General features: G+C 46.3%; 1 protein-coding gene across 5 annotated transcripts in view; it reads right to left on the minus strand.

Moving 5' to 3' along the window:
• Nucleotides 1-1,174: 1,174 nt before the first annotated feature.
• LOC115104075 (junction plakoglobin-like) overlaps nt 1,175-12,682 on the minus strand; it is a 79,091-nt gene continuing 67,583 nt past the window's right edge. For 4 of the 5 annotated variants that reach the window (XM_029625254.2, XM_065006425.1, XM_029625255.2 and 1 more), the window contains 9 exons: nt 12,483-12,586; nt 11,459-11,797; nt 7,750-7,902; nt 6,523-6,642; nt 6,202-6,352; nt 5,237-5,358; nt 4,444-4,486; nt 2,455-2,604; nt 1,175-2,345 (listed from right to left, as the gene is read on the minus strand). In XM_029625254.2, the coding sequence (XP_029481114.2) occupies nt 2,468-2,604; nt 4,444-4,486; nt 5,237-5,358; nt 6,202-6,352; nt 6,523-6,642; nt 7,750-7,902; nt 11,459-11,797; nt 12,483-12,586 (1,169 nt within the window). In that variant the 3' untranslated portion in view covers nt 1,175-2,345; nt 2,455-2,467. Of the gene's footprint in view, nt 2,346-2,453; nt 2,605-4,443; nt 4,487-5,236; nt 5,359-6,201; nt 6,353-6,522; nt 6,643-7,749; nt 7,903-11,458; nt 11,798-12,482; nt 12,587-12,682 lie in introns of those variants that run through there. The other variant, XM_029625257.2, reaches the window with a different exon arrangement.

A 12,682-nucleotide genomic window follows, 5' to 3' on the forward strand; every position in this document is an offset into this window, starting at 1 on the left:
ATTCACAGGTACACCTCCAGTTGACTCAAATTATGTCAGCCTATCAGAAGCTTCTAAAGCAATGACATCATTTTTTTGGAATTTTCCAAGCTGTTTAAAGGCACGGTCAACTTAATGTATGTAAATTCTGACCCACTGGAATTGTGATACAGTGAATTATAAGTGAAATAATCTGTCTGTAAACAATTGTTGGAAAATGTCATGCACAAAGTAGATGGCCAAGCTTCCTGACATCCAGGACCTCTGTACCAGGTGATGTCAGAGGAAGGTCCTAAAAATTGTCAGAGCACGGCAAGCGGTTCCCGGAGCGCTAAGTCTAGGTCCAAGAGGCTTCTAAACAGCTTCTACCCCCAAGCCATAAGATTCCTGAACATCTATTCAAATGGCTACCCAGACTATTTGCATCCCCCCCTTCTGTACTGCTGCTACTCTCTGTTATTATCTATGCGTATTCACTTTAATAACTCTACCTACATGTACATATTTTTGGTTAAGGACTTGTAATTATGTATTTCACCTGTTGTATGAGGCGCATGTGACAAATACAATTTGATTTGATTTGAGATGGAAACGTCAGACATCCTGCCCAGTGAATTACCACAACAGTCACTTGGTGGCAGTAGGCCTATACTGTATGAAGTCGGGAGACAGACACACAACCACTGGCTGCCTCCGTTCTCTTATGTTATCCCAGAAATCCTATCCCTATAATCAATGCTGAATCTCTACCTTCTCTTTATACACTTTATTTCATACTTCTCTCTTTTTTTTATGGCTCTCTTGGCACATGTGACGCACAGTAATGGCGGTTACATTGGAGCCGTAACCCGGATCCGATTCAATGGCGCCGTTTCAAGTTGTGGGTGAGTTTATCCGGTACGATCTTCCTCTGTTACATGCACAGATGAATAGGGGTTAGTTATCAGCATATTCATCATAAGCGTTGGGTTGTTATTACTATTTGAAACCCAAATGTGGTACTGCGAGGGCAGATTTCCTGCCTCTTAGGGACACATGGGGGCGCTGTGAGACAGAGTTTCCTTTGGATTCTTCACCGCCAGCCTGCAGTGGTTTCAAAGGCTCGGGCCTTGCTTGACTGACAGTGTGTGAAAGCAATAATGACCTCAAGGCTAAATAAGATCCAATTAGCCACACAAATACACAGGAGACAGGCTAGTTAATATAGTTTGTTTATTTGGAAAAAAGTTTCAAACTAAAAATGTTCTGTAAAAATGCATATTCATAGTGTTAATTTCCCCTTCATTCATATGGTACACTCCTCTCTTATCAACATCATCCTTCGATCATCCCTCGTTTTCTTTGCCTTTTCTATCGTTTGGTAGGTAGGAATGTGCAGCGGGGTCGCTATGGAACACACACTCTACAAACAACAGGATCACGATTACTGCTTCCCCCCCACACAACCCCCCCACCCAATCAAAATAGAAAATAAACAGAAAGCTATATGATTATCATCGTCACAAAATAAATCTCTTTGGCATACACCCCCTGCCTCTTACCTCAGTAAAACACACTCCCAATCTTCCTCCCCGCCTCCCCCAAACCCCCAGGAATCAAGACAAAATCAAAAACATCTTCCATAACAACGCACATACTTTGTGGAAACGTCAGTTGTAGTAGCTGTAAAAGGGTGCGGGCCTGCCAGACATGACGTTTTTGGATCGTACACACATTTTTATGTTGAAGCACAATGTATTAGTCCACGATGCATATCTGTTGGTGAGCAAGACCGGTCCACAGGAACAGAGGGTGCACCAACCGCACCAGCTGAAGTTGTGGTCCAGTGTGCTTGGGAGACCACTCGACTGGGAGAAAGTGGTTGTGGGGGGGGGGGGTGCTTGTCTCAGAACCTCAGGCCCAGCAGCAGTCTGGATCATGGACTGGACTGGGGGGGGGGTAGACAGCACTGCTGGGCCTGAGCACTCATTACGTGATGAATAGGATTTCTTGTCTGAACTCAATGTTACTGGTTATTGTCGAGGACTACTGTATGTGGCTCTGCATACCGCCATGTAAATTATACGCATGACGAAAATATAAAAAAATGTGCAAGGTAAATATGCAAGGAAACGCCTAAAACCAACACAGAATCTGAAAGTTAAAGTTCAATTTCCCGCCACATTAACTGTAACAAAGCAACTTTTCATTTTGAGGAACACTAAATTCGTTTTTTTCTTTTTTTCTTACATTTTTCTTGTGTTTTCTGACAACAGCCCCTGATTGGCCAATGTCTCCCCATGAAATAGGAGTTTCCCTTTGTGAAATCCTCGTTCAGCTGTCCCTCCCATGGTGTTCATGCCAATTTCATTCCTTCCATTTTGTGCCTTCAATGGAAGAGGCAGTTATTTAGACATAAGTCATGTTTCATGCGTGTCTTAAAATGTTGCAATTATGGTATGTTGAGTTATTCATTGACCTTGCCATATCACTGACCTTGCACTGTGTGTTAGAGTGGCTCTGGGTAGGCCTGTCGGGGATCGTAGGCCATCTCAGGCATGTACTGCTCATGCATCTCCGCTTCCAGTGGCATCCCGTCCACGCCCAGGTCAGAGTAGCCGTAGGGGGGGTAGCCTCCATCCAGCTCTGAGGGGAAGGAGGGCGAGAGAGATGAGAGAAATATAGAATTCACAGGCCAACAGAGAGGCAAGCTCATCTGGTGGATTGACACTGACAGACGGTGTGCAGGCATCCAAATTATTAGACAGGCAGTCAGAAAGGGGCTTTGCTCCCATCAGCAGGCGTTTTCCTGTGACAGATGGATAGAAGAGCAGGAATAACAATCTCTTCACCTTCACCTCTATTCTATTCCATTAATGCTATTTCATACCCTGTTTAATAATGTGAGCACTGCAATATGGATAAAGCGTCAGCAGCGAAAGGACGGATGGTGACTAATGTACCACACACGCGCACACACGCACACTGGGGGATATAGGAGGGATAGAGTTCAGAATTATAATTAAAGATATTGAGATGAGGAGGATTTACTGTATGCAGAGAGAGGGATGGACGAGAGGAGAGGAAGACAGAGTGGAGATTCACAACTAGGACATGTGACAGAGGCCTGAAGCTTAGCTGGAGAAAGACGCCGTATGACTGCAAAGAGATAAAGTAGTGACCGATAGAGCTAGGGGGAAAAAACAAAAGATAAATTCACCAGATAGAGAGAGTGCCGGTGTTTTCTGTAGAGGAGAAGTGTTACGCAATCACAGGAAGGCGGGAGGGAGCATTAGCCGAGCAGTGGAAAAGAGAGAGTGTGTGTCAACTCGGCAGCGTGTGTGTGTGTGTGTGAGAGAGAGAGAGCGGGATAGAGTGCGGGAGATCGCTTGACGATGATAGATGGCCAGTTAATGGAAATGTAAATGACATGGAAATGTGACCAGAGGGGAAATAGATAGATACCTCTGTGAATTTAATTCCATCCCAGATGACAGCACCCCTCCTCCCTCCCTTACACCCCCCCACCCCCCCACCCCACCCCTCTCCAGGGCATGGAGGGAGCAGACACATCAGAGAGAAACACACACACACACATGAACGGACATGAATGCACGCACGCACACACACCCACACTCTCCGCAGTGTGGCCAGGGGGCCGAGTACATTGTATAAACAGCAGGGGTCCCCCACACTCCCTGGGGTCTGATGGACTGCTGAGGGGAAAAGGACAAGATCTGGCTCCGGCTTTCTATAGACACGTGTCTCTCGTTTCCCTCCTCTCTGATGCTCACTATGAGAGAGAAACTCAATTATTTGTTTTTTAAATTTTCTTCCACTCATGTTCAAGTAAGTGTTTGTGTGTGTGCGTGACTAGTGAGATGAGGGCAGACTTTGCTGTGACATTGTTTGCGCGTTGACTTAATGAACACCCTCTGGCACACACAGTCCACTGTCACTCGTCACAGCCACTAACAGGAAACCAATCAAGTGGCACTTAACCTAAATGCGATCTGATGCTGGTGTGTGTGTGTGCTTGTCAATCCATTTCAATCCGTGTGTGTCAATCCATCTCTGCCTCTCTCTCTTCTGGTCTGCAATCTAACTCGCTCTTGCCTTTTTTGGGGGGGTGAAACGCAGTAGTGTAATGTAAGATGTTCATTGCAGTAGTATAATTAAGCATTAAGGCCTGAGGAGGTGTGGTATGTGGCTGATGCACCATGGCGAAGGGCTGTCAGACATTAGCCGCGGTGTGTTGGCCAAATACCGCAAACCCCCAAGGTGCTATTATAAACTGCTTACCAACACAATTAGACCAGTAAATAGTAAATAGTTGTTATACCCATGGTATACAGTCTGATATACCACGGCTTTCAGTCAATCAGCATTCAGGGCTTGAACCACCTGGTTTATAATCTAGCATAGTATACAATAGTGGTGTACATTGGTGTATTGTACTGTAAGATAGGACTGGTCCACACTCACCATCCGCCAAGTATGCAGCTTGCATGGGTACAGCATTGTGGGCCTGGAGAGAAAGAGAGAGATTGAGAAATATTCATGTAAATCTGTACCATTCTAGCTTCAAAACACAATATTTTCACCGATCCCCTTCTAAAAAAATCGACAGAGGCAGACGTTGACTTTACACCTGGTGCCCACGACGCTCAGTCATTAAATCTATCCCTTTGGAGGTCGATACTTCCTCATGGCGGATGTAGTGTAAACAGTATACCTGTCTGCTTTGGGCCTCCCTGTCTCCTTTCCCCTTGACAACCTGATGAGTCAGCAGGTTCCCGGCTCGATGTGATTGATTCACACCTGGGCCAGATCCGCCACTAATCCAATCGGTGAGCCTCGATAGTGGTAATTATCCAATGAGCTTTGGGAGCCTGTGGCGAAGTGTGGAGCTTGGAGATACTTAGCGCATTAGGCATGCCGGTTTTGAAATCATGTTCAAACACTAGATATAGTTAGTTGTCGGCGATTCATTCTTATAGTAATGCAAGCATGGAAGGTGAACATACAGATTGATTACTGAGTGGTATCGATTGTGTCGTAGTGTGGCGTGTATTTTGATTTTGCTACAGTTCTTCCCTGAAGCAATGACTGACCTGAGAAATATTGGATTGGTTCAAAGCTATGCCAGGGTGGAGGCCAGTCAAGCCCCTATAGACAACTGAGATTAACCTTAAAGGTGTTCAAGCAGGGCCAGCCACTACTGATCCTTGTGCTGGTCGCTCCCAGGCTATAGGCGGCGTCAGAGGCAGAGGCTTACCATCTCCCAGGCCACAGGGTCATGTTTGAACAGTGAGTGGGTGAGCTCCACGGACACACGCTTCCTGTAGTCGGAACTCTTGTCCTCCGAGATACGGAAGAGAACGGCTGCCGCATAGGTGGCTGTGAGGGAGAGGTGTGGGGAGAGACATGGAAAGAGGGAGTGGGGGAAAGAGGGCGGGAGAGAAGAAGGAAGAGATATCAAGAGGTTGTTTGTCATTGCCTCTATGCTACGACAGTTATGATGAGTACTCAAAATGCTAATGGGGTACATTGAGAAACATTGAGAAAGTGAGATGGGCAGAGAGAGGTGGGAGGCAGAGATATAGAGAGATTTAAAGAGACAGAGAGTCATGTTTGATTAGTCAGCACACATTATTAAAAGGAGATGGAGAGAGCCCAGGGAGAGATAGAGAAAGAGGTCATATTTGTTTGTAAGAGGTCTGTGTGCATATGCTTGTGAGAGAGAGAGACAGAGCGAGAGAGAGAGATAAAATAAAGAAAGTGTGGCTTACGGTGTGTTTGTTTCTGAAGACTTGTGCGTACACTCTTAGAAAAAAAGGTTTTCCAAAAGGATTCTTCGGTTGTCCCCATAGTAGAACCCTTTTTGGTTCCAGGTAGAACCCTTTTGGGTTCCACGTAGAACCCTCTGTGGAAAGGGTTCTACATGGATTTCAAAAAGGTTCTACCTAGATCCAAACGGGTTCTACCCGGTACCAAAACAGGTTCTACAAAGGGTTTTCCTATGGGGACAGCTGAAGAACCCTTTCAGGTTCTAGCACCTTTCTCCTCTAAGAGTGTAGGAGTGTAACGTGTGTGTGCGTGCGTGTATATTTGTATGTACAGTATATGGCACTGTTTTGAAAGCCCAAGTCTGTAAACAAGATATATTTGATTGTTTGTTGAAAGTCCAAGTGCTACATAAAATCCACTAAAGCGCAAGCTGCTGTTTATGAAGAGACTGACCGATGCCCTCGTTGTTGGAGTGCAGCAGCTCCATGAGCGGGGCAGAGGCTCCCTCTGCGTCGATCATCTCCGCAGACTGCTTGTCTAGGGCCAGCTCACACAGCACCCCCGCAGACACACGCTTCACGTTCTCCACGTACGAGTACAACAGCTACGGACGGATGGAGAGAGGAAGGGAGAGCTCAGACACATCTGCTAGAATACACCAAAAACTCACAAGTACACACACTCGCTTATTTTCACTCTCTTTCCCACGTTCTCTCTCTCTCTCACACAAGCGCATACAACACCAACCGAGAGTATGGTGTATTAGACATTAACCTGTACAAAGAGTGGGATGGTCTGCATGCTGGCGATCTCTCCCCTGTTGACGGGGTCTCTGGCCAGGATGTGCAGGGCTCCTGTACAGCCCTCCACTATCTCCTCCATACGAACACCATCCTGGGAAGAGAGCGGGGAAGAGATTTAGGAAGTGTGTGTGTGTAGTATGTGTAACTTTGTGGAATCCTCTGTGGGATGATACATTGATGTATGGGTTTGTTTTCAGCACTTAACATTATGTGTGTGTGTGTGTGTGTCTGATCTACTTCATGTAAGCTGGTTTGACAATCTTAACAATACAACAGCTGGGCGCCATTCACTTTGACACTCAGAGAGGACCTTAATCCCAATGGTGTCAAAACCCTGTAAAATGATTAATAGACTTGAGAGGGTGTATTGGTGTGTATGTGTGTGCATGTATCCTGCCTCATGTTTAAGTAAACCATTTACAGACAACGACCAAGGGGAATGGGCCTGTTGTGCTTAGTAATCCTTTTTGGCTTGCTGGAAAAAGCTGACAGGTGAAAACCCGAAACAGGTGGGAGCATATGTCTGCAACCTTCTGCTGAGAATCAGTGAAAAACTCCCCGGTCGTCTCTCACAAACTTAGCCTACATTTCTTATTTTCCCTCAAGCCACAGCTCTCTGTCTATACGTGTGAGTATTGTTGTGCAGCTCAGAGTTCAAAGTGGGCCAGTGGACTGAAATGGATCTCTGCCACTGGGTCTCCCGAGCGGCCAACTGGCCTACACTGGGTTGGAGAGGCCTGGAATGGGGGGGGGGCGTGTGCTGGCGCCGTGGCATGGTGTTGACCACTGGACTATCCTGCTGGGACCCCTGTGTGACGCATTGCAGCCCTTTACTGAGTCTGAAATGCAACCTACTTGTTGTACAGCGTGAGGAACGGTTTCAAACACAGAGAATGCAGTCTTGGAATTTGTGTGATTTGATGTGCAGGAGTCCTGAAAGAATGTTGCCTCGAGTGCTTCAGTGTGTTTGAATTCTGTATTCGGCTGAGGTGATTGTGTGATATGGCTAGTGTGTAATGGAGTGGATTCATCCGTGGTACGTGGGTTGCAACGGAGGCGACTCCCTCTGTGCAAGTGCTGTGACTGTGAGTGACTTGCGTATTTGTGGTGAAGGCGACATAACTTCTATCATTCTGCATTATGACAGTGTCATTCCTGTGACAGTGAGTCTTATGTGTTGAATGGCGTCGTGGCCGACCTGGTACGTCTGCTGAGAACTGGAGGCGTGTCTCTGGGTGTCCTGGTGAGCCTTCAGCAGCAGGTTGACCAATCGGGGGATGGCTCCAGCATCCCTCAGTGGGGCCTGATTGACTGGGCACAGCGCCAGGTTACGGATCAGACCAACCGTGGCCTATGGGAAAGAGGGGGGGGGGGGGGTTGAACGTAGCTGTATGGGGAAAAAGCATCAATATAATCTCTTTTACTGCTACAACACCTTGTCCACAAATACATGATATACTGCATGACTATGAGAGTGCATGTATGAAAGCATACAGTACACATCTATTAAGGACTTGGCACGGCAGTGTGACGCTCATGTGAAAGAACGCATGCGTACCCTAAGATATACACCTATATGTGCGACTGTGCAAGCCGATGCACGCTGCGGCAATGTAACTGCAGTCACATTTAGCAGAACGTGAGATGCCATCTCCTGAAATGATGGTCTGGCTTACCATAACCCTGCCCTGTCCTCTGATGTTTCCTCCCATTTCACATACCCAGACCCCTAGTCCCAACAGGGGCCAATAACATCTTATATAAAGTCCCCTTTTAAAAATCGCATCATTCATTTCGCATCATAAAATAACAACATCCCCTTTATTAAAAGAGCTCCGGCTGGATTGAGAATCCTCCACTGGCGTGTGCTGTGATGGAGATCGGGTTGCCTAATTCTCCACACACACACACACACACACACACACAAGCACACACACATTCCCTGCTGTCTGTCAATGAGGAGTGCAGATCAGGAGGAAAATTCAGGCATGGCTCATAGCGTCTGCCTCCGTACCGCACTGAGAGAGAGGGAGAGGGAGAGGTCGGAACGATTGGCTCATTCAGACTGTAAATGAATTATTAAATCCCGCTTAGGCACAGACATGTATGTGTACGCAGTCACAGATGAACATACACACGAGTGCATTCCAGCATTCCCAGGTAAATATTTATATGCCCCCCCCCCCCACACACACACACACACTCCGCCACAGTATGAGATTTAAATTCAGAAGGCGTAAATGAGTGATTAGGCACAGCTTGGTGCAGAGCGACCTTCTGGCTGACGTAGAGCAGAAGGAGGCAGAGATAGAGGAGTGTGTGTGTGTTATGGAGAGAGCAGTGTGTGTGTGTTATGGAGAGAGCAGTGTGTGTGTGAGGGAGAGAGCTGTGTGTGTGTGTGTATGTGTGTGTGTGTGCGTGCGTGCGTGCGTGCGTGTGTGTGTGCGTGTGAGGGAGAGAGAGAGCTGTGTGTGTGTGTGGGAGAGAGCAGAGTGTGTGTGTCATTCATGTTCTTTGTGTGGGAACTAAGTACTAGTCAATCAGAGCTAATGAACTCAAAAAGCCTAATATCCCCCAAATGGGAAGAGTTGTATACATGGTCAAGGAATCGGGAACAAGGTGCCAATACAAGGATAGCTAGCTGCCGATAGGCCTTAGAAAACACCTTTCTTTCAGTTGGAGTAGAGGATGAGAGACGTCAATGTTTACCTGGTGCTACAGATGGGGGAGATGTGTCACTGGAGTCATGAAGATACACATGGCCACTTGTCAAGTGTACAGGCATAGGCCTACATGCACACACACAGAGAGTACAAATACTCTTAAATTGATTACTTTCCTCTGTCCTTAAAGACCAATGACAGGTAGAAAAGACTAGATAGCTGCCTACCATAGTGCTTTCACTCACTCATCAAATACTTTCAGATCAGAATTGAAGGAAAGGACACAAGGAAAGAACACCTCGATGGACTATTGGGAGACAACCACGACACACAGAGAGGCTAGTGCACATCGGGGTAAAAATAAAGGGCCATTCTTGTGGACCAGTGCCCATGGGAACAGAGCAGGACAGCAAGACACACAAGCACACTCGACCATTGAAGGGTTCTGTTCCGATTGGCATGAATTCAAGCGTGCTTCACGGATTCTGCTTTGCTCGGAGCGAATCAGAGGAGCATCTCGAAACCAATCAGCGATCAGACACTGAAGCACGGGGTTGGAGGGGGAAGGGAAACGAACCTTCCTTATCATACTAGTTGACTGTCTAGATCATAAGAGAGGAAAACGACCAATCATAAAGCAAAGGTGACATGAATTGGTAGGTGGTATTTTTAAAACAATGACAATGTACCATTGATATTACTATTACTGGTATCAAACTATTGCTATACTGTATTACTATTGATATTACTGTTATGCCTACTATCCTCTTAGTATATCTACTGTATATCAATAGCATTAGCTAATAATGTTAGATATTGGTTTACCCTCATACTAGGCTGACATTTTAGCATGATTTATTTTGTTTGATTATTCTGGCAAGTTGAGCATGTAACTAACTTGCCATCCTTAAATCCACCTGCTGTCAAAGATGGGTGTGCATTATTCCCTGATGAAACAATAACACATTGATATAAATTCCCAAGGTAGCCACTTTGGAAAAATCCAACCAATCTTGTTTTCATTGCAAAAAAAAAAAAGAAATGACAGCGACGGCCTTGCAAATCCCAGATGATGTTATCCTTGTTTCACAGTGACATTGTTGTGTGAAGCATATACTACACTCGCTGCATGTGAGCATCTCTCTCTCTCTCTCTCTCTCTCTCTCTCTCTCTCTCTCTCTCTCTCTCTCTCTCTCTCTCTCTCTCTCTCTCAACAAGTTAGCCATTTCTATCTTACTTAATCTTTGTGTATTTTTTCCCTCCCTCCCTCCCTCCCTCCCTCCCTCCCCCTCCCTCATTTTCTCCAAAACAAAAACAAAAAGCCAGAGAGGTGACAGTGGGAGCCAGCGGGTGTTGTCCCAGCAGGATTATGGAAGGCACGTCCTGTGCCCTGCCTCGGGGTACAGCCCAGAACCCTGCCTGCACTACATCTAGCATCGTGAACAACTTCATCCCCTATGCAGGTCTCACTCTCTCCAAAACATCCCCTCTGACCTGCTTTAATTTAAAAGTAATTCTTCATTAAAGTACCACAATTTTCAAACGACACTTCCAGCTAAATGAAGGGCTCTATTCAATCTCTAATGCTGAAGTGTTACGGATTCCGCAGATAGAAATGTTAAGTTAAGGTCATTTCCAATTGGGCCGACATATGCAGTGTTCACTATGAACAAAGTCTCCACTAAAGCGGGAACATTCAATCACGCTGTAAAGTTGAACATCCGCAATGCAAATTAAATAGAGCCCTATATAGTACAGCCATGTTGTTTCCAATTAAAGCCTCAAAGAAAATGCATTCATATGTAGAGCGCATCATACATTGCAAAGAAGGGGACAATGAGTGGTGGCTGTACGCAATGATTTTAACCTCACTCAAGCGCCCGTTAAATCAGGAATCATTAAAGGCAGACTGCAGCTGTTGGATATAGACACATAGACAAATCGGATGTACCACAACCAGTTATTTAGGTAAACAAAAGAACCACAAAGACAAAGCAGCCAACCAAACAAAACAACCGAACACTCAAGCCAGACAAAACAACAAACAAAAGATCAACTGGCCAGACAAAACAACCACAACAAACCTGCAAACTCTTTGATCCTTCAACCCCTCACCTTCAACTTCAACAGTAATGGAGCTTCCAGCCAGACAAAACAATGAGCAAGACAAAAAAAACAGTATACCCTTTTTCTCAGCTCTTCCCCACTCCCACTCCCTCCCCAACCAACTATCTCCCCTCTCACCTTCACCACAGGCCAGTAGTGGGGCTGCCCCAGCAGCTTGACAATGGCAGGAATACCATAATGCAGCCTCACAGCATTCTGGGCAAGCTCGGCGTCCTGGTGGCGTGACGTCAAGTGGCGCAGGGCGCAGACGGCGGGCTCGGCCACGTCCTCCTTTTCTCCGGCCCGCAGCACGGCGTGGATGAGCGCCTCGACGCCGCCGCACTGTGTGACCAGGGTCTTGTTGCGGGAGTTGTTGCAGGTGAGGTTGGACAGGATCCCCGTGGCGCACGTCAGCATGTTGACATCGTCCGAACCCAGCTGTCCCACTAACACCTGCAGCAGGCTGTCCAGACCCTCCTACAGACAGAGAACGGGGGGAGGTAGGAAGATTGGGGATTGAGAATTCCATATTTGTCTTTGTTTGTTCATTATATGTTTTACTGTAGAACTCCAACTACTGTATGTTACTGTCTCTGTGGAACTCGATGGTACTGTCTTTAACAGGGGAGAACGACTGCCTCATTGAAGCCACAGCAGTTCGAGGCCGATTGCGGGAGAAAACAGGATCTCCCATTATAGAAAATGGAAAAATGTCGATCTTCGTGGTCCGTCTTCATAAAAATAAATAAATGTTATGAAGACAATCATGGTACCAATAACTGTTTTTCACATACACAAGATGTACAGTATGTCCTTGTACCGATTATTTTCAAATTAGTTTGCGAATGGCAGCCTGCCGTACCCTGGTCGGCCTTCAACTTGAATTACTCAATGAAAGCGGGCAGCACTGAGCTAGCCTGCAACGTCACTTCCTGAATTAGCTCAAACTGTGCATGTTACATCTCCATGAGGCGCAATCTTAACCGACTTAATTTGGTTTCAATGCGCTATAGAGTCTTCACATAGGAATAGATACTGTCACGTGATCGATGGCTTTGTTCATTAATATATATAGTCATTGGTCTTTATAAACTCTGTACTATCTCTGTATTACTCTATGGTACGGTCTCTGCGGATTCAAAATGGACTCCTGACCTCCTACCTGTTTAGTGGCAGCATCAGACAGATTCCTCAGGGTCCAGAGGCAGTTCTGTGTGAGGCGCTGGCTGGAGCCAGTCAGGTGCTGTCCCAGGGCTTGCATGCCCCCTGGAAGGATGAGAGAGGGGAGGTTAAATGGCTCTTTTATGGTAAGGATGAGATAACAAACACACGTACAGACACACACACATGTACTAACACACA

Source organism: Oncorhynchus nerka, linkage group LG21 (assembly GCF_034236695.1).
Source record: "Oncorhynchus nerka isolate Pitt River linkage group LG21, Oner_Uvic_2.0, whole genome shotgun sequence".
In the NCBI taxonomy this organism is placed as follows: domain Eukaryota; kingdom Metazoa; phylum Chordata; class Actinopteri; order Salmoniformes; family Salmonidae; genus Oncorhynchus; species Oncorhynchus nerka.